The 23,256-nt window shown below is 36.3% G+C and overlaps 1 protein-coding gene across 2 annotated transcripts in view; it reads right to left on the bottom strand.

Annotated features, from left to right (window-relative positions):
• Positions 1-23,256, bottom strand: part of tmem8b (transmembrane protein 8B) — a 245,368-nt gene that overhangs the window by 69,871 nt on the left and 152,241 nt on the right. For both annotated transcript variants that reach the window (XM_055200090.2, XM_055200091.2), the window contains one exon: positions 614-993. In XM_055200090.2, the coding sequence (XP_055056065.1) occupies positions 614-993 (380 nt within the window). The remainder of the gene's footprint in view (positions 1-613; positions 994-23,256) is intronic.

The following is a 23,256-nucleotide window of genomic DNA, read 5'->3' on the forward strand; positions in this document are numbered from 1 at the left end:
AATTCTCATTCTAAGGTAATAAAAACATAACGGTTCATTATGAAAGGTCTTTATACACCCCTGACCATATAGTTTTCTATATTATTTTGCATTTCTGTCAAGATATCCTTCTAAAAATTACACACTGCAACTTTATATTAATGTGACGTTGTCACAGGTGTAAACGCAGCATTAGTACACGATGTAACTACAGAAGAGTCAAGTTTAAATAGGAAAAATATTGAAACTCTTTGGTTATTTTTGAGCGCAATGTTAATGGTCTAATCAGATTCAATGGATTGTGCTAAGCTATGCTAAAAGTGGTACCGCCAGACCTGGAGATCGACTGAATGGATTCCAAAACGACAAAAATGAAATGTTATACTCTAGGGGAGCTGGAAAATGAGCATATTTTCAAAAGAAGTGGAGTGTCCCTTTAAATGAATTTAAATGAGTCAAGCAACACAAGTTATTAAGGTTTTCGCTTGTCAGTTTACTGGTATTAGCACCATTATTTAACACCCAGCAAATCACCCGGCCTGTAATCTCATATTAAAATAAAAAATATTGCTTTGTACTAGACAGCAAAATCGCACAAGCTCACATTTAAAAGATTTAAAGTATTTAGACTCACCACATTGAGTTTAAGCTCCATGTTGAGCACACCTCCGCTATCCAGCACCGGCATCAGATTGATAGCAAATATCGCCGCCCTGTCTGGGGGGATGGAGATGTTGGGTCCGAAGAAGATGTAGAAATGAACTGAAAAGGTGTCCAGCTCATTGCGCAGCGTCGGTCGGATGGGCCAACATTTATTTGTGTCTGCAGTGGGAGCTAAGTAAGTGATGCTGTCTTCAGATGTCAGTAAGGTCCCTTGATTCGAATTGTTCTGGGGCAAGTTAGGCAGGCCTGCGGCAGGCATGGTCTCTGACAGAGAGAAGCCCATCGCGGTGCCAAACGACTGAGGCATGTTCATGGATGAGGAGCCTTTGGTAACAGTGGGCTTGGAACAGTCTGCAGAGAAAAGATCAAAGGAGGTGTTTAAAACTGGAACATTTGAGGCACTTGAAATTAGTTGAAAGGGATGTAATATAAAAATGGAACAAAGATGTCTTTAACTTTGACGAATCCCTGGTCTGAAGCTGACAGCTTGAACTATCCGCTCAGGTTACTCGGAGGGTAAAAGCATCTTCCTGTCAATTACAGGTCTCTTTGTGCTAGATCTAACCCGTATTTCAGTGGAGACATATTTTTTTTTTTCAGTTTCATGCATGTCTTTAAAAGTCTGCTTGGAGATGACAGATTGCCAAATGGTTGCTAAAAGCGTCTGTGTAGTTTGAAGTGATTTAAGTGAGGGCATGGTGTGTTTTACAGTATGCAGGACCACAAGATGGCCAAGGGAATGTTGGCGGAGAGCATCTGTCTATTTGACATTTACTTTTATACTGTAAGTCTCTCAGCTCTACAGAACATGCACATTAGACAAAAAAAGGACAAAATTTGGTGTTTGGCGTTTTAAGTCTTCATGTCAATAGTGACATATTCTTCACATTATAAAATCTTTGACCCCTAACACAAAGAAATGAGCCATGATTGTTCTTAACATCTTTTAATAACAACATTTGACTCATGCCACTTACATCAAAAAATGAGAAGGGGTTGTAGTACACACTTTGATTAAATGTAAATTTGCTAAACAATGCAGCAGAATTGAGATAATTGGCACTGATGAGGATTAGAAAATCCTCCACACTTGTCACTGTTGATTATCTCAATGTTTTGAGTGTTCGGTAATGTTGTTGATCACTCAGGAGTTTAGCAAATATATGTATCTTTCATTATATGTTAGCTTTTACAGAAGCTTTTATTAAAATGTTCTCTCGACAGCTCTGTTTCCAATTTTTCTTTGAATGAAGAGCTCAGATGCAAAAGCCGCTACACCTGCTTACATAACAGTGTTATAAAAAATGTTACATTTATGTGTGCCACCATTATTGGCACCCCTATGACTTCACATGAGCAAAATATTTTTGAAATAAATTCCAATTGATTTACTTTTTTAGTACACATTTGTTACTATGAACAATAAATTGTTCTACCATGACTTCCTGTTTCACATGAGTATAAACGTGAGGTCACATAGGCCAAACTCATAGATATATACACTAGATGTCGCCTTGGCTATGGCAGTTAATTGGACCGAATGCGTCAAATAGAGCCGCCATCTTGAAACAAGGGAACCCTGCATCAGCGTCATTGTAGGCAATGGTGTAACGGAAATAAAATCCCCATAAATCGTCATGAATGAGATTTTCTTTGTTTTCTTTTGGTTTGTTTTAACAGTCAGACATGTATTAAGCATTGAGTCTAGAAAAGAACTTAAGTTTTAATATTTTGAAAATCTACCTTTTCTAACTATAATGCATAGTGCTAGTAGGCCTAACATCAATACGCAGCACAAAAGTCCGGCATCGTCCATGAATTCAAAGTACGGCGGAGATAGCAGTGTTACCTAGCGACTTCCAATGACAAGTCCCCTGTTCTAGGATGGCGGCGGTTTTGACGCATGCTTAGAACCCCAAGGCGACATCTAGTCAGTGTTGGGCAAGCTACTTGGAAAATGTAGTAAGCTAAGCTACCAGTTACTTCACATTAAATGAAGCTTCACTACACTTAAGCTACCCCCCTAGGAAATGTAGCAAGCTAAGCTACATCAATAGTAGCTTGCTACATCCAAGCTACTTTTTTATTTTTAACCAGTTTTATTATGTAATTATTTATTCAGTTTCCATTTAGCATTTCGATAATTATAGGCAATTAAAGCATAATGTAGACCTAGGTACTTCACATTATGGAGCGGTTTCCTAGACAGGTCTCATTCTACTCCCAGAATAAAATGCATGAGTGAGCTGCCTTAATTTAAAAACACCTTGCCCTGCATACCTTAACACAGCTCTGAAACTTTCAGAGGTGTACGCGGATCTGGAGCTACCTCTACCATCATTTAAAATCAACTCCAGACACAGTAACGAGACCCGCCCTGCCTTTCACCCTGATTGGCCCCGACCTGACCCTGACTGTATGAAACAACTAATCAAACTGATGATGGCAGTGACATTACCCAATCAGAGGTAGAGCACGAGTCTTTACAGGATGCGAGTGGTAATGTTTTGTATGAATAAAGGCTGCACAACTCGAAAATACGGGAAAACAATGCCACGTGTCGGTTCAAAATGACGCGCTTATTGACAAATTCAGGACGACTTCAGAAATGTTTGGAAAATTGTAGCTTGTGTGGAAGCTACCGCACTACTTGGTCAAAAAGAGAGCTTAGTTACTAAAAAGCTATTTGATTTAGAAAGCAGCTAAGCTACCGCCAAGCTACTGAAAATGTAGTTAAAGTACTAGCTTCGCTACTTGTAGTGAAGCTACTGCCCGGCACTGCATCTAGTGTATATATCTATGGGCCAAACTGGCTTAGCCATTAATCACAATGGGTGACATCACGATATTGAGCCACCATCGTGATTCCCCGTAACCCGCCTGCAAAAAAAACATTTTAATTAATCACACTATATCGCTCCAAGATCACAAGCTTCGTGTCGGCTGTGAGTTTGACATCCTGCTCAGACTTCTTCAGCAAACCTTTCAGGTGGGCTAACCTGGGCAAGAGTGAGGAAACAATAACATAGTTTTCACCAGGGAGAATATCTGTAAACTCCGCTACTGGCTTCAACCTTTTGTTAACCACTTCCAGCTGTGGGAGCAAACACCAGATTTTGTCCTGCAGCAAAGACCCATTTGATGGCTTGCACTTGCTCCAGGATTCCCTCATTTGCTTTTGGAGCCCTACTTGATACATGGCAAAAAAAATTCACGAATTAGAAGAAAAAAAATGTCATTATTTCTTTACAAAAACCAAAAAAAAAAAAAAAAAAAAACAACTTCATATTCATATTTTGTAATCATATTTAATAGGGATGCCCCGATTGTTCGGCAACCAAAATTATTCGACCAAAAAAAGCAAAAAACAAATTTTCGATGTTCGGCGAACAAGAATAAATTTTACCGAACGAGGTCTTAACAAGATAAAATAGTAACCAGCGCAGACTGAGAGCCGTGCAAGTGCAGCAAACATGTTGGTAAGCATTTTAAAGTGTCCGAGAAAGATGCGAAAACATACAGCACTACAAGTTTCCTTTATAATTTAAAACCAAGACATCCTGAACACCATGCAGCGTATGAGAAAGACACAGTGGCTGCGATCCTGAGTATTTGTCTGCTGAATGCACAAGCACGAAGAACGAGAGACTTTACCTCTTCATCTCATGTCATAGAACGATGTAGAGCGTCAGCAGTATGTAATAAAAACTTCCTAGAACCAGTAAAGTGCAATGATAAACACGCTTATTTTAAATGAGAAATAAAATGTTTACTAACAAAAACGTTTTGTTAGACCAAAGCACTTTTTCCTCTGTCATGCTCCTGAGTCCTATCAAACTTGCCACCATCTCCCTCTCTCCCTGTGCTGATGCTTGACCATGCACACAGGTGCGCGTCCGCTGCTCAACATACAGTGCTGCATTAAAGCGTTGTTGCAAGTTTCTTAAGGCAGAGTAATGAATAGGTTATTTGCATTTTGTGCGGTAATAGAAGATCGGATTAATATCTGTTTAGCCAAAACTCATTTATGTGGTCAAATGTAAATGGAACAGTTTTAACAAGTCAGATATCTAGAGAAGTGACCAGGTGTAAAATGTCCTATAATGACGTCTGAAATGTAATAAATGTCAAATAATTTAAAAATAAATATAGTAAAAAGGACATTATAAAAATGTAACTTGTTCAATGGTGAGAAAATTGGCAACATAATTAGGAAAATTAAAAAAATTAAAAAAAGTTCAGTATGTATTTGGCCTTTGGCAGAGTGTTTCATTTTGTTTGGGTTCGGTCAAGAAAAATGGGAAATAAGAATAATGATTATGAAATATTAAATTCATTCTTTAATTCTTATTCCCTATTTTTATACCTGGTGGTACCCATATATACACCAGCAGTGTACATTGTGATTTAGTTGTGCATTAAAACCGTAGCATCCTCAATTTCCAGTAGATATTTTCATATTCATCTCATCAGATATTTCGATTTTGGCATGCACTGTAGCAGATGCAGAGCAGACATCAGAGGATTAAAACATTAAATTGAATGTTTTAACATTAAATTTAATGTTTCCCAAAGTCATCGTCCATCGCAATGTTTTACTGTAGACTTTGTCTGATGCCAATTTGGTAGACATCGCCCAACACTAATGGGTAAGATTAAAGAACATAGTTGTAATGTGCGACCAAAGGTTGTTAAGCTTCACAAAATAGGAAGTCCGCTATTAGAAAAGAGCAAACACACTAAAAATGCCAATTTCCGCCATGAGGGCAATAAATAAGAAATTCCAGTCAACTGGCAGTGTTATAAATCAGACTGGAAGAGGACGTGTGTCTATTTTGCCCCAACACATTTTAAGAAGGATGGCTTGAGAACATGATTTTTTAATGGGGGGATTTTTTTAATGTACTAAATTGTGCATGTACAACAATTAAATATAATAAAGTATTTTCTGATTAATTATCTGATAGCCAGTGCAAAGAATAAACCACTCCAAGTGAAAATCTTGCAACATTGATTTAAATGTAAACATTATATATTAACATATTTAATGATGATGATCCCTTTAGACAGTAATAAGAAGAGGTTTTCAATACTTGTGGCTGTACTTTACATTAGAGGTTTTACAAATCCATTACCCAAAAAAGCCCAAGTGTTAGTGATGAAAGAAACTCACCATGCTCCAGGTTGGATTGATATTACTACATGTGGTTAGGGTAATTAAATGTCAGTCAATGTGGCAATCATAGACCCGGATTCCTGTGACACAATTTTTTTGTAGCATCACAGCACAACTGCTGAGAATTGTCAAGTTTTATCTCTGACGTTCATTGTAAAAATCTGATGATTTCATGTTGCATTTCTACACCTGATTCAATCCAGATAAGCAACAATTAATTTCATTGGGTTTAATACAGTATAGTACAGTCTTTTCATAGGGTGTACTGTATTAAAAGGTGTTTTTAAATGCATATTTTACACTTAATTGTCTTATTGGAAAACTTAGCAGTGGGAGTTTCATTGCACAATTTACTTCACTCTTATCATTAAACTTTTCATAATTTCACTGTCATCGCACTGGTATACTTGTAGGGTTCATTAACTGTAAACATGGACATTAGTAGCGGGCCAAACACCATGGGACAAAGCTTTAAATGTATCATTTTACGAAGACACTAGCAGGTGTGGAGATATATCTTAAAATCTGGCCTGCCCAAGACTCAATTAGGGAGCAAATCCTGCAGTGTTTACATGGCATCCCCATCTGATCAAATCAACCCCTTTTGCTCCTCTGTAATTACATGTACTTTGTCATAAAATGTCATTATAGTTCTTGCTGTCAAAAGCAATGATGAGCAAAAGATCACAATTACTGAGTGGAGGACATCATTGACGGCTGACGCGTCTGGTTAAGAATAAGAATCTGCTCTGTTCTGCAGCTGTTAAGCCTCTGGTTCTGTAGCTGAAGATTCACACATTAGCTCTAATGTATTCACTGCCACTGAAACGTTTATCTGACAGGTTAGTTTGCAGTAAATGACATGAGAGCTGCATTAGATTTTATTGACTTGTTCTCGAACATAAGAAAATATATATATAAACCAGCATAAGCCACACATATGAACTGTTACAGCTACATGTGTGTTTTAGAAGATGCCTTTATCAACAGCTCTTTGAAAAGCTAAAGAATTCAAAGGCTGTCTGTTGTGTTTGTCAAGGGAGTCTACATTCTGTGCTACTTAGTTTGAAACACTATGGAGAAGGTCCCTCACCTCCCACTGCATACAGAATGTGAGATTAAGCTGCAAAAGAAGCTTATTGTCTCCAATAGAAAGTCTCTCTTGAGGTGTAACATACCTGACTTTCATAACATCTTTGTAAAAGTGTTTTGATAGACTGTCATGACAGAGTCAAGCAGCAAAAACATGAAACAGACATGGATGAACAGAAAACAGAAAAATATAAATTATGCAGCATATGTAGCGATTTATTTTTTATATAAGCTACTTGGGAAGACACTTTACACTTAAGCCAACATGTTTGCAACCATATATTGGTATTACATTTTAAACTCAGTTATGTTATTCTGTTGTGGTTGTCAATAGATGTTGGATACATCTCAATCAATGTCAAAAGAACTCTCGCTATTTTTTAGAAAGTAAACCTCTCCGCATGGCTTTGCTTCCAAGTTCCAAACATTATTGGTTTGATCGCTGACCGTTTGATTACCCCAGTGTCCATTTACAGTATGTGAATGAATGAAAAACAGCCTTCTAGTCGCCTGACATTGTCTTCCTGGTATAGAGTTGGATCAAAGTTTCACTTTTTTGGCTCAGGCTAATCCTAGCTAAAGTCCATGGAGTTCATCTTGCCTTCTTGTTCCGAAATACAATGGTACATTTCAGATTTGCACAGATTATCAAAAAGTGTGACTTTACCAGACAGCTATCCCCTTCCCAGAATGGAATACTGTACAGTATAGATAATGTGGGTTCTGCTAAGTTTGTGATTAAACTAGATTTGCTGAAAGGGTGTTGGCAAATGCCATTGAGCTGCGGAAATTTCAGCTTTTGTTACTCCTGGTAATTTCTTAAAGTATTGGGTTATGGCGTTCGGGCTGCAAAATGTCCCTGCCAATTTTCAGCGCCTCGTAAATATTGTACTGTCAGGAGTTCAAAGTTGTAATGCATACCTAGATGATCTAGTGATCTGTTTGTCTGAATGGTCTGAGCATTTGACTGTTCTTCGGACAGTTTTTGAAAGGTTAGCTGACGCTTCCTTGAAAATTAATCTAGATACGTGTAATTTTGGTAAAGCAAGGATCACTTACTTGGGCAAAGAAGTAGGTCAAGGTCAAGTTTGTCCTTTTCCATTGCATAGTACCCCACAGTTTGGTTTAGTTTGGGTCTGGTCAGCGTACCCTTGGGAGCTTTTCCATTGGGTGCAGTACGTAGTACCCGTTATTTTATTTTTTTCGTGCCACCTCAGTTGGGGTTTCAAGCGACCCGAGCTGATACCAAACGTGACATGAAAACATGCTGTTATTATGTAGCATATATTGGTGATTTTTTGATAACAAATATGACAGTTTTAAACAAACTAAGTAGCCTATTTATTTATTTATTTATTGGCAAATACAGAACAACGAGGAACAAGTAGAAAAAAAGGTAGGCGACACGCCTTTCTACCTTGCGACAAAAAGATTAATCATAGCCAACTTAGGCTAAATGTAATTTTAAAATTTCGTTAATTAAAAAAAAAGTAAACCGAAAGCCCATTGTTTATGCTTGTCAAATTTATGCTGACTCGGTCACAAAATTTCGTCACGCAGTATTTGATATACAGTATTTGTTATATATTATTATTTTATATACAGTATACTAGCCTAAACAATTATTTTTGCCATAATCGTGCAGCCCTAGGTATTTTAATATTATTTAAGTAAACTTATTCAAAAATACTAAAAGGGAACAAATGTGTTTTCCCCTATATTTCTATAAAAAAATGGTAGGTCTTGTAAAAACATATTTGCAATAGTTTGGAACCCCCTGATATACAAAACACAAGTAAGATTTATCAAGTATGCAGGAGAAACAGATGGAAAAATAAAAATCCTTATATTTGTTTTACTTATATATATTGCCAAATAACGTAATGTATGCATACCTTGTGTCAAAAAAAGAACAAATATATAATGGACTTTCAAAATTTTGTTTTACTTGAGAAAACATCACCTTCATTCTTATAAAACTTACTTTTTTCCAATAAACGGATGAGTTTTGGATCAAATAGATTTTTGTTCATCTTGCAATAAAATATGAATAATGACTATTCATAGACGATAAAAACGGTTTGTAGATCATTTTCCTTTTAGAGGCCACTCCTATCGCGCTTAAGTTCATTTTAAATCTAGACGCGCAGCCAGCGCACTCAAATATAGACGCGTCTGAGCGCACTGAAAACCAGAAGAAAGCGGCGCCTCCTGCGTTTTCCATTTGTTTTAGATGTTAATGGACCCTAATGCAAGAATTCTTCCAATAAGTGATCGGGACTCGGGACACAATCAACTTGGGCATAAAGCGGTGGGGACATCACCCGCAAATTGGGGGGCTGCTGTGAGTGCTGGCAGCCTAGGGACAGCAACCTTCAACCCGGTGGCATGACAACACCAGCCCTCGAGGCCAGGAATTCTCCCGGTCCTCCCTATGGCCACTCCGGGCCTGCTACAACGAGAGCAAATCGAGAAGAATGCTCCTTTTCTCTGGGATATGCGGACAACGCGCCCAACGCAGTAGCCTATTGCCCGAGCACGAGGGGGAAAAGTCCGCAGGAGAAACTCTATAGCTTTAATGTAAAAAACCTTATAGATGAGTCACGACAAACGGTCTAGCGGAAGCCTTTAGTTGAGCAGGATAAAAAAGGGGATTAGAAACGTGCCAAGAATACAATGTACAGTATACATATGCAACATATGCAGTTATGTCATTCATAACTACTGGAAACTTTTAGAAAAACTTTTAAGTTATTGATTTTGTTCACTTTCAAAGTTTGATACATTGTGCATAATGACATATGTATTTGGAAAAAGGGATAATTCAACAAAAAAAATCATAATTTTATATCTTTCATTAATTTTATGAAATACATTAAACTATATTTCAATGGACATTTACAGGCCCTGAACAAGAACAACTCGCGAGGGGAGGACTAGAAATTAATGCTGCAAATTCAGGGTTTAGGGTGGTTTAGACTTTAGTGTTTTGTGAAACACTAGGAAAAACAATAAAAAATAAGAATTCTGTGTGCTTTTTGTTTAAAGTGCTTGTTTTTATTTTATGTATTTATTTATTTAAATTACTGGTGGTGGGGTTGGTGGGCACTGAAGGGGGGCAGTTAACATGGCAGTTAACATGTCATTGCAGACTTCGGGTCTTAAAGTCAAGACCGTTTTGACTCGATTTGAGTGTAGCTGGGTGTGCGGTTTTACCGACTTCATTTTTCTTATTTTACACTGTAAAAATGATTTTGTGGCCTAGTAAATTTAACTAAAAAAAGTAAATTCTATAAAAACATTCTTGTTTTTTAACCAAATTTGAGTAAAAAAATAACACAGAAATGGTGAGCAATTCTAAATGAACACATTATTTAGTTAATTCAACTAAATATTTATCATGTAATATTTTTAAAAAGGAAATTAAATTAATTTATTTGAATAATTTTAGTAAATATAACTAACTAGGCAGTGGACTTGTATACTGTTAAAAATAATTAGCTGGATAAGATTTACTTAAAGTGCATCATTTAAAGTAAGTTTTACATGTAACTTTAAGCAATTGCTTTAAAAAAATGTAAGCTTAAATTGCTTAAAATTTATGTAAAACTTACTTACATGGAAAGTAAATGCAAAAATAATGCACTAGGCCTATATTTAATTTTTTTATTAAACCCGGTGTATATTTTTTTTTCAAAGTACACTGAAAAAATAAAGGTTGGATTTACTTAAAAATATAGTGCATCATTTTTGCATCCATTTTTTAAAGTAAATATTACATGGAATTTTAAGTATGAAATTGGTTAAAATTTCAAGTAAAAATAAAAAAAATAGTGGATGCAAAAATGATGAACTATATTTTTAAGTAAATCCAGCGTATTATTTTTTTACAGTGTAAAAAATAAACAAGCTATTTTTATGAAGCATACATTTTTTTTTATAACAAATGTAACAGTTTTAAACAAACTAAGTATTGATTTATTCATTAGCAAATGCAGAACAATGAAGAGAAAGTAAAGGTAGGCTACACGCCTTTCTCCCTTATATGATTAAAGGATTAAATGTCATTTTTAAAACGAGAGCGCATTGTTTATGATTGTCAAATTTATGCTGGCTAGATGAATGCAGAACCAACAACATCTTAAGGCATTTTGTCATGAAATATTAGATTTATTTATTCGTATTTATTGACAATATTTTCCTCTTTTATTCTCTCGTGTAAATTATCACGATTGTCTTTTTCGTGTCACTCAGCACGAATTTCTACACAAATAAATACTGTATATCAAATACTGCGTGATGAAATTTTGTGACCGAGTCAGCATAAATTTGACAAGCATAAACAATGGGCTTTCGGTTTACTTTTTTTTTAATTAACGAAATTTTAAAATTACATTTAGCCTAAGTTGGCTATGATTAATCTTTTTGTCGCAAGGTAGAAAGGCGTGTCGCCTACCTTTTTTTCTACTTGTTCCTCGTTGTTCTGTATTTGCCAATAAATAAATAAATAAATAGGCTACTTAGTTTGTTTAAAACTGTCATATTTGTTATCAAAAAATCACCAATATATGCTATACATAATAACAGCAATAGAACTTATTTCTTTTTCACTAAAACAGGAAAGTTCCTTCAACGCCACAGCCATTATTTTGGTTACATTTAGAATATGCGTGCCTATTCTACTTTTTGTAAAAGGCAAAAGGGATTAAGTAAAAATAATTAATCGATACTTGATAAATGGGTGACTTGTTCATCATATTTATTGTAATATAAAGAAATGCATTACATTTTCTTTTTATTAAACAAAGCCCACCTTTTAATCTCGCTGGTGGCTGATCTGTCCTGACTGGAGCTGTGCGGCAGACACATTCCAAACGAACCTACAGGACGTAATGTGATAGACTATGATCGAGGTCCTTCTAGATTCACAAAAATCTATTACAAGAGTTACAAGAGTCGGCTAGATGGCTGGCAGGGATTTTTTTATTTAGGCATATACTCCATGTCAGAGTCCTGCACGCGGGCTGGCGGGCGGATACGAGTATCCAGCGAGTGAGCTGTTAATATTTATTATTTATTGTAATGGGTAGAATAATATTAACATTTAATTTGCAGTCCGGGTTAGGGTGGAATGGCACAGGCAGACTGCGGGTCTAAAAGTCAAGTTTTGATTCGATTCCGTACACGCTGATAGGCAGCTGCTTTTATAAACGTCTTCTGCTTGTTTGTGTCCATGCTCAGTCTGGAAACAGTTAAAGATTTCTAATAACAGCGCGATTTGTGAGTGCATTCCGGTCACGGTCTGTATATCAAATGCATCCGATCAAATAGTTCAATTAGTGCTGCTGTCAAATAAGGCTCGGGTTTTTTGTTAATTACTGCAAGTTACATCAAATATAGCGGTGCACCCGCTTGCTTCATGGTAGCTGCGGTCACCTTGGCTCCTCCCCTCCATCGAGACTTTTATTCTGAAAAGACTTCCTTTTATAATGAAATGACTTCCTTTTACACTGAAATGACTTCCTTTTACACTGAAATGACTTCCTTTTACACTGAAATGACTTCCTTTTATACTGAAAGTTTGTATGTATATGCGAGTGTTTAATAGGTGTATGCGTGCATCAAGTTTATATGTATGTGCAAGTGTTTTTATATGTATGCGTGCATCAAGTTTATATGTTTGTGCGAGTGTTTTTATGTGTATGCATGCATCAAGTTTATATGTATGTGCAAGTTTTTTTATATGTATGTGCGAGTATTTTTATGTGTATGCGTGCATCAAGTTTACATATATATGCAAGTGTTTAATGGGTGTATATGCATGGACAGAGTTTATATGTATGTGCGAATGTTTATATATGTTTTCGTGCATCAAGTTTAGATTTATATGCGAGTGTTTATATGTGTATGCGTGTATTAAGTTTATATGTATATTTCAGTTTTTATAGGTGTATGCGTGCATTAAGTTTACATGTATATGCAAGTTATTCACAAGTATATATGTATGCATTACTAACTTAAGATGTATTGGTATGAATTTCACATTAGTATGCACATGTATTTCATAGGTATTTGCTTAAACATCCAACAGTATGCATGTATATGCGAGTGTTTATATATGTGTATGCATGCTTTTACATATGTATTCATAAGCGAAGTACTGTAGATCACTGATTGGTCTGAGAGAATCCTCACTACCAGCATCATCACTATAATGTAAAAGATTAGCTTTACCTTAGTGCTAGCTTGCGCAAATATAACAACATGCCTATAATCCCTCCCACTGCGAAGTGATGCTAAACTCTATGGAAAAGCTAGCCAAGCCAAAGTGAGGTGAGCTGACCCGATCTGACCCAAACCAAACCGTGGGGTACTATGCAATGGAAAAGCGCCATTAATGCCAAAGTATTTTCTATTGCTGACTTTCCAGTTCCAATGACAAGATGAGAGTTACGTTGGTTTTTAGGAATGGCTGGTTACTACTGTCGAAACTTCTCTACTGTAGTGCATCCTTTTGAGCTTGTACAAAACTTATCAACCAGTTTGTTAAAGGGAAATTATTTCATTGCTCAAAACAATGTAATTTTGTGTATTTGGTATAATACAATGTGTTTGCGTATTTATGGTTAAAAACACATTATTTTCCACATATGATACATTTTTGTACCTCCAGATTTCACTCTCTTCCTAAAATGCACAGGTTTTGTACAAAACTCATTGATTTAAAAAGCGATGTGTGATTGGTCAGCTAATCTGTACGTTGTGATTTGCCTGAATACCTCTGACGTCAGCCGGAAAAGTGACACTCCTTACCATGTTTGAAAGATTCAGTCACAATACAATGCTAGCAGGAGTTAACTTACAGGCTCAAGAGTCCAAAGCAAGATGAATTATAATGTCGGTCTTCTCTACATCACCAGTCCCACAAAGTAAACTGTTGCCTACAATCCGTTTGTTTGTTGTAGTCCAAGAAAAGAGATTTACGTTGGAGACAATAACTCGCGTCATTGTTTACTTTGGGGTTTGTACCTTTTGCATATCGTTAACATGTACTAATACACACTTACACACCAAAGGAAATGTAAAAACGGACCAAAGGTGCATTCTAAGTCCAGCAAATGCTTTAATTTGGATTGATGCATGAAAGTTGTTGATGACTAGTGCACCTGTTCTGGCGGCCCCAGATTTTACACATTCTTTTAGCTACTTTTTGCACGTAGCTAATGCAGCATCAGTTTTACAAAGCACCGCTTTAATGGTACTGCTAATACGTATGATCAAATGCTCCACAAATTAGAGGAGATGGAATGACAGAGAGAGTGAATAAGTCTCTACTGTTATTCAACACTTAATATATTACGTTCACCTCTGCACTAATGTTTCTTTTTCATGCTGTGATTATTCTGCGCTCAAGGCAAAGACGAATTTCTCAATTAATTATGTATTTTTGTGTATTATACCATACACAATTAATTCTTCCATAAATGCTTCATTCTAACTTTAGCGTGAGATTTGAGGCGTGTGGTTATGCTTCTCATCTGCGGATCAATATCTTTCAACAAAGGTCAATCATGTAGCATGTAAAAGGTCAAAAGATTTGTGTAGCAACAAAATAATGTAATCAAATGCAAACAAAGTAAACACAGGCTTGGAGCTGTAGGCGCAGTGAGGGTGCATCAACTCCTCCCTCATACTGAGTAACTGAAGGAACCTATTATCATCTATGATGGTGAAAGCACAGGAGAGAATGGTCATTTCAGGCACTGCGGTTCACTATGTTATTGTTTCTCATTTCCTTCTACTTCGTGCCTCGTACCACATGGGGCACCAATAAAGCCTGATGTGCATTATCCGCTGCTTTCTAATGAAAGTGTGCTGGGCTCAGGATTGATTTAAATGCAGTGTGAAAGAGTGAATAATATCAATGAGACTAATAAGTAATCTTTTTGGAACCAAAGTATTCATGTTTATCTGGAAATAATAGAAAAGGTCAGATCTTACAGTTGAGGACAAGCTGAGATTTTCATTAAACTCCCACAGTGGTGTGTGGAGATGAATGAGAGAAGCAGACAGATGAGATGTGGGTGGCGTGCGCACATTCCTTGAGTAAATCCCTCCCCCTGATTTCTGCAAATCACACCCCCAAGTCATGAGGATACAATACAGCTCCAAACTCGGAGTAGAGGAGGACAGGAAGGTAGGAGCACATGACTGTACTACAGTGGTAATTATGCAAAGATCTCTCTCCAGAGATCAGGATTGGTCGAACCCCTTTGTTAAGACAGAGGTCAAGTAAAACACAGAGAGGAAAGAGAGGTAGCAAATCCTGCTGTATTGCTATGGTAACTGTTCTCTGGGAAGTGTTTAAGAGAGCAAAACAAGGCTTCTGCAGATGTCTGTATTTCTCCATGAATGCTATTTATTCCTTAACATGCTACTGTAAGGATTTACTGTGCATCAAAGCATGAAGACCTTTCACTCTCATGTTCTACTGCTATTTTAATAGCTTTAAAAAATATAATTGCAGAGAAGTATCAGCATAATATTTGTAAATATTCTGAAAATAAGAAATTAATTCCAACAACAATTTTTTCTTAGTACATGATGTAACTACAGAAGAGTCAAGTTTTTAATAGAAAAAATATTGAAACTACTTGGGTTTTTTTGCACGATGTTAATGGTCTAATCAGATTCAATGGATTATGCTAAGCTATGTTAAAAGTGGTACTTCCAGACCCGAAGATCAGCTGAATTGATTTCAAAACATTAAAAATCAAATGTTTAACTCTAGGGGAGCTGGAAAATTAGCCTATTTTCAAAAAAGTGGAGTGTCCCTTTAAAGGAGTAAAGAGATGTGGGTCAAGCTCTAAGCTAACATAGGTCCCCTACACACTGCATATTAATTTGTTTGTCACTTCACCTTTTAATGCTTAATCCTGTTCTGTACACACACAGTCCAGTAATTTACGGGACTGACAACCGCATTCTACAACCGAATTAACTCCCGCAAAATGACGGTAGTGACAACCGCATTTACAGAAACTCTGCATAGTGTGTACATAACCGAACTGAACAACTAGTAGTTAATAAAGTGTTTAAACGTGCATCATGGACATGACAGGTCTCTCTTCTAAAAAAATAAATGCCAAGAAGGGGAAAAGTCTTCTGTATGCGCGGTACAGAAAATGACAGAGGCACGAGCGTTTGCTGACTAGTGTTGCCAGATCTTACACGGAAAAAAACAGCAAACAAGAAAAATCCAGTAAAAACCGAAATAAACCCAAATGCATTATTTCAAAGATCAAAATCTTCCTACCGGCATGTTCACACTTTAATAACACCAAAAACTTGATCCCTTCATAAGCCAAAAGCCATAAACGGTTAAGCACCACAACGATATAAAAGTAAAAAAAACGAGGACCTGGCAACCAGTGTTACTTTTAAAAGTAATGCATTACAATAATAAGTTACTCCCAAAAAACGTAACTAATTGCGTTACTTAGTTACTTTTCATGGAAAGTAATGCCTACGTTACTTTTTAGTTACTTTTGCGTTACTTTTTCTTGGCTGAGGCTTGAACTCTTTCAGGACTTTCAGATGTTTTTTATGACTGAAAAGTTCTGCTTTCAGAAATTGCATATTTCATCACAAAAATGTCGAGCTCTGGCCTGCCACCTCAGTTTCTGACTCAAACTGTTCCCACACAGGCGTGTAAGCATAGAGTATTATGTGACAACGTTCAGTTTAATTCAGTACATATCTTTTTGAATCGAATTAATTAAACTAAAAAAGTACGTTTCATTACTTTTTTTAAAAAGTAACTCAAAGATTAATGTGTACATTTAAAAAGTATTGCGTAACTTTACTCGTTACTTCAGAAAAGTAATATTATTACGTAATGCACGTTACTTGTAATGCGTTACCCCCAACACTGTTGGCAACACTGCAAGATAGCGTGCTGTGGACACAAATGTGTGCAATACACAACACTAAGATGGAGGTTTATTGCAAAACATAACGCTGTTAAATAATTTTGGCCAAAGCTGTGAGTGATGAGCATGCGAGACGGCAGAACGTTGCTATTGTTATCTCTTTGTCAATCATCACATTTTCGGGAGTGAGTCTTGTTCCGTACAGACATTAAATGAACATTTTGGGAATTCACTCCCACATTTAAATTCGGTTGTCACTCCCGAAAGTAGTTTGCAGTGTGTACGAGGCCATAAAAATGTGAATGGCACTATGACTTTTTCATTTTTTAAGGAAATGGATATGAAAAGCTGTTGCCCCAGGGTTGCACAAAGAATCTTTTTAAGGAAGCTCAGTTGTACCTTGCCAGTTGTACAATGGGCTCAGACTGTAAGAAAGAGAACAATACTTCTACAATTCCACTGATAGAACCTATTGTACAACATCAGACACTTACACTTCAAAGGACACTTCAAATTTGTATTTTATCTAAGCTACCAGGTGTATTCTGCAAGGCAAACCTACGCCATTGAACAAGCTCTCAACATCATAAGCAAATTAAAAAAAGCTTTGTTATTATTTCCTAAAAAAAAGAATGTAAAATACATTTCACTTAAAAAAAAACGGGGCCACTACCCAGTACCACTATGAAGCTGAACAGAGCCAGGGTACCGCATTATGTAATATAACATAACATAAAATCATATACTGTACACAATATGGGCTAATTTTCACTTAATCTTTTATTTGACTCCATTAACGTGTAAAACCTGATAGACTATTTCTTTATAAGAAAATTTAATGGCAGCTACTTTTATTTTTTGAAACTGTGGTGAGCTGACCGCTATTGAAATGGAGAATTTTATGACGCTTTAACTTCAGAGAGGTTGTGGACCTCTGCGCAACACAAACCAAGCCTGCTGTGATCTCTAATGTTCATTCTATTCACACACACTAAAAGGAAAGTGTAGTTTAAAATTCAACCAGAGAGTAACAAGCAAGCTTTTGCTTTTTGATAGTTCTCAAGTTGTGGGTGGGTGTTTGATGAAGGCTCTTGTGCAGCCTACTAGATTTAAAATCCATTGCATTCTTGAAAGCCTGAAGCCCCTTAAGTTTCTTCCTGATTTTTACCTCCAAGAGTACAAAGTGTGCCAAATAATGCTGTCAAACAGGATGACCACACGTAACTGGTAACCTTCTTCATGTTAAGGGCCAGATTTACTAAGAGCGTGCGTCAGGTTAAACCATCATTTTGGCATTCAATAACAACTGTTGGGATTTACTAAAGACATGCACTGGATAAATAGCGTTGAAGAGGTGTGGTCTAGTTATTATTGCAACTGATCTTATTGTATATGCATTTTTAGGAGTTTCATTTTCAGACGCAAAATTTATGAGAGTAAATTATTTAAATGACAATTTACTAATGTTTGCACCTGTTATATTACTGGTATTTGCAATATTATTTAACGCTGGAAAAAAAGCATGTCTTAAATCATTTTGCACTTGAAATGGCTGAAATTGTAGCTGATAAGAGAAGGCAGAGACAGTACGAGGCAGAAGACTTTTTCCACACGTAAACGTTTATTTGTAATGCCAGAAAAACATATTATTCAAAAATATTGCTTGCCAAGCCATATTATGTAATTTTTTTTGGAGTAACACGAGAAGTCGTCACACAAGGAATTTCAAAACTTCTTGTAAACCTTAATTTTTTATCCTCCGGTTCTTTTCAGTGTACTTTGGCTTCGTTAGCTCGGATTTCAGACCATGAATCTTCATCTGTGATGTCAACTCAAGCATTTTAGGCATTTGTAGATCACCCACCTGAGGATCAGCTCTGCTTATTTGCGACCCTGAACTAATTTGCGCTGTTCTTAGTAGATTGCGTTGGTCGTTATGGAAATGTGCCTGTGTTATTTAATTGTGCCTTTTTAGTAAATAACCTGCAGATATTAACACTCCCATCTGCGCTTTCTTGGATTTGCTGCATTTAGTACCATATTTTTCAGACTATAAGTCACACTTTTTCATAGTTTAGCAGGTCCAGGAACTTATAGTCAGGTGCAACTTATACATTAAAATGATTTCATATGAACCAAGAGAAACCATTTCCGTCTACAGCCGTGAGAGTCCGCTCTATGCTGCTCTTGTATTTATGTAATTCAATGGATTTAGTGATGCGGCATGACTTCGGGACCTTTTTTAACTTGATTTGGCTTGTCGTGTTAATTTAGTCTATTCAGCTTCCCAGGCTGAAAGCTATTGTGTATCATGTAAATAACTGCTTATGTTACTTTATAGCCCAGTCTTACGAAATTTCGTGATATAGTCACGTAACTTTTTGATTCTTTTTTCGTGATATTGTCACGTATTTCCGCGTTTTTTCGTGATTGTATAACGAATTTCCGCGTTTTTTCGTGATCGTATCACAAATTTCTGTTTATACAATGTGTTTGCGTGTTTATGGTTAAAAACACATTATTTTCCACATACCGTACATTTTTATAGCTCCAGATTTCACTCTCTTCCTTAAACACATGGATTTTGTATTTTCGATTTAAAAAGCTCCATGTCCCTGATTGGGCAGCTAATCTGTACATTGTAATTGGCCTGAATACCTCGGACGTCAGCCAGAAATGTGACGCTCCTTACCATGTTTGAAAGATTCGGTCACAATGCAATGCTAACAGGAGTTAACTTACAGACTTTGAGTCCAAGCAGGATGAACTATGATAATGTCCGTCTGGTCTACATCAATAATCCCAGGAAGTAAACTGTTGCATACAATCCGTGTCTTAGTGTACTTTGGAGATGATAACTCGCGTAATCATTTACTTTGGGTTTTGTACCTTTTGCATATCGTTAACATGTACTAATACACACTTACACATAAAAGGAAATGTAAAAATGTGAATCGGACAATAGGTGCCCTTTAAAATTTTCACAGTAATTGCATCTGGCTGAAACTTTGCTGAAGGATAACCTGAAACAGAATCGGTCAATTCTGTTGTGTTCAATGTGTACCACCGAGGTTTATCTTCTTTACAGTAACTGCATCCTGTAAATTTGGGATCTTAAGTAAGGGAGGGGGATTTTAGGATAGAATTTAGGATAGACAGAAGACAATATTATTAATTATTAGTCTCAATGTTTAAATATTCAGTGGAAAAGCTTATATCCTTCTGTCAATGTCAACAATACACGATACAAAAGTGTTTTGCTTTAACTATTTGTTACGATTAAATTTTTTTATGTTTTTTGTCAGGATCTAACTTTAAAATAAAGCTATTTGATTTATAAGTTAATAGCAATTCATCATTCAAAATGTTATAAAAAATGTTATATAATAACTTGCACACACTCTTAAAAATAAAGCAAATCCAGAGAAGAAGCATTTTTGTACCTGAAACAACATTCACTCTGGAAGAAACATTTATTTAATACCTTTGTAGTCTAAAGGACTCTTTTTCACTACAAGAAACCATTTTCCTCAATGTAACCATTCAGCCAAAAATGTGTTTTTTTCTGTGGCGTCGTGGAGCACCACAATTGTTAAAAGTGCAGCCAATCTGATTAAAGGCTTTCCAGGAAAAACTCTATGTACAGACAGACACTGTGCTGGAGGAAGGAACTGTTACTTCCACTGTCTCTTCCTGACTCCCAGAAGATCAGCAAACGCACTGAGAGATCAGATTCATCCAGACATCTCAGTGACCACAGACACGGGGCACAGGCAGGTCCCCTATCCTCCTCTAGCCGACACAACTCCTCTGACTGTAGACATATTCCTGACAAGGGTACTCACAGGGATTTTGCGCTGCGCTGAAAAATGCAATCATCTCTGCCCCGCTCTGCTTTATTGTCTGAGGGGATGAAAAGCTCTTGCCAACATCTGACCGTTATCTCAGAAGGATGTTAAACAAGGTCATCTTCCATCTCGTAAGATGGATGGGGTTATTATTAAATATCTTTGCAGCCTAATGCAGAATGCCTGTCTGCAAAGAGTGGGTTTAAAGTTTAATGTATAAGGTGTTCAGGGGAGGCACGTAAAGATAAAAGTAGACCAAGAATATTTTGGAGACGATGAATCATTTTATACTTCTATATCATAGTATCTTTACGGTACAACAAAATTCACGTAATACAAAGGTGATACTGTATGCAATCTTTACCTTCAAGCATACTGCTTTGCGTTGATTAGGTGCATACTGAAATACTCGATTCTGGTTGGTTATTCGTGCTATCCATCAGCCTGACATTCCTCAATAACAGGCACAGATGAGAGAGTGATAGCAGACCACTCATCCTGGCTACTTTACTGGTGCCATTTATACATTTCATATTATAAAAAGCCAAATAATACATTTAATCTTAAAGGTCACGTTCTTCCTGATGCCATTTTTTAAACCCTAGTTAGTGTGTAATGTTGCTATAATAGCATAAATAATACCTGTAAAATGATAAAGCTCAAAGTTCACTGCCAGGTGATACATTTTCTTCAATAGAATTCCTCTTTCAAAGCCTACAACAAACGGCCGGTTTGGACTACAACCCTCTATTTCCTGCTTTAATGACGTCAGTAAAACAGTTCGTTGACTAAACTCCGCCCACAGGAATACGTCAGTCACCAGCTTTGGCTCAAACGGCTCTGCTAAGCTAAGCTGCTATCGAATCACAACACACTAAACAAACTACACAATCAGAACTCGATACGTATTTCTGAAGGAGGGACTTCACAAAACAAGGAAGACATCAGCCTGTTTTGAGGACAGTGAAAACAGTGCTATACAGATAAGTAGATTGTGTGAAAAATACCGCGTTTTTTACACGTGAAACATGAACACATGTTATATCGCTCACTATAAACACAATCAAAGCTTCAAATCACAGACAGAACGGAAGCTTTAAATCAATATTTCATGTCCAATCGCTTGCATTAATTTCAAATCATCCTGTCTAGGCCCTGATTACCCCGCCTGGGTTTATTTTGCGATGCCTACCGCCAGTTTATTTATTATCCCTCACTTAATATTCTGGAGTTTACCAAGATCAGTTTATTTGTTTTCAGAATCTATTCATTTCTCCTTTTAATTTCATTGTTTTGAAAAACAAACAAAAGAATGGATTGCATTCTTACCTTTCCAAACCAAATATTGTGACATACACCCAAACACGCTTTACTGTATTTTTACATGATTTCTGCCCAAACCATCTGTCTGTGGAACGCCAATATTTTCATGCTGTTCACTAACACAAGTAGAAAAAGAAGCACACTCTAAATCCTTTTTAATTGGCTTTTTATTCCACAGAGTCCTGATAATGACGGGTCAACAGGCTCATAAATAATTTTATTCCTAGCTGAGATGTAGACTTTTAGGTTATTCTTCTGTTATTTTCTTTATAATTTCTTTCTTTCTTGTTGGATTTCACCCGTGCTCAATAAACAGCATGAGTGCCGGTGTCAGTCAAAGGCTTATCAGTCTAAAGCACATTTTAGCGTCACTTTTTTGCACTTATCACATTTGAATGCCCTAATATTTGTGTTCATGGCACATGTAGTTTTCATTACTGGTCAATGAATATTTCATAAAGGAATAAGTGCCCCTTGTTGAAACTGATTTGTATGTTTTTGCTGTTCTTTCTTTCTTGAACATTGCCATTATTTTGTGGAAGTAAAGGAAAAACAGCAGATTAATTAAGAGTTACTTAACTGGTGTGCTCTAGTAAGCAATTGCTTTAATAATTGCAAATGCTATATTCTAGGCTCAACCAAAATGAGCTAGAAAAGCAATTATTTGATAAATAAGTGTGGGCAAAAAGTTTTAAGGTGCTCATGAATTTTACATTCATGTTGGTTCTTTAAATCCTAGGCTAGATATGACACAATGGGTCTCATTCACTTAAAGACTGGAGGACTGGATTGCATTTATATTACGTTAACATACGTATTAAGCAGATGCTTTCATAGAGATTTAAAATATATTCAGTACTGTGCAAAAGTCTTAGGCCACCATGCCCCAAGTGATGATATATAATTATTTCTCGGTCTCTTTATTAGAATACAACACTCAAAAAAATTATTCAAGCCCTTCTTAGAGATGACACATTAAAATTGTGTTCAATGAATTAAAAATACCTCATTAAGAGCAATAAGAATATATATTTAATTAGTCTAACACAAAATGAATATGTACTATAATTTATTGATTTATTTTTAATTGCGTTAACACAATTAGTTTGAATTTGGGTTTTGGAAAAATAATTTCCAAACTGCTTTTGGAGAGTACTTTTTTAATTAAGTGATATTTTATGCATTTTTAGGTAAAGAGAAAGACTTAATGTTTAATGTCCGTTTATCTGATTGATTTAGAAGC

Source organism: Misgurnus anguillicaudatus, chromosome 22, assembly GCF_027580225.2.
Source record: "Misgurnus anguillicaudatus chromosome 22, ASM2758022v2, whole genome shotgun sequence".
Lineage (NCBI taxonomy): Eukaryota > Metazoa > Chordata > Actinopteri > Cypriniformes > Cobitidae > Misgurnus > Misgurnus anguillicaudatus.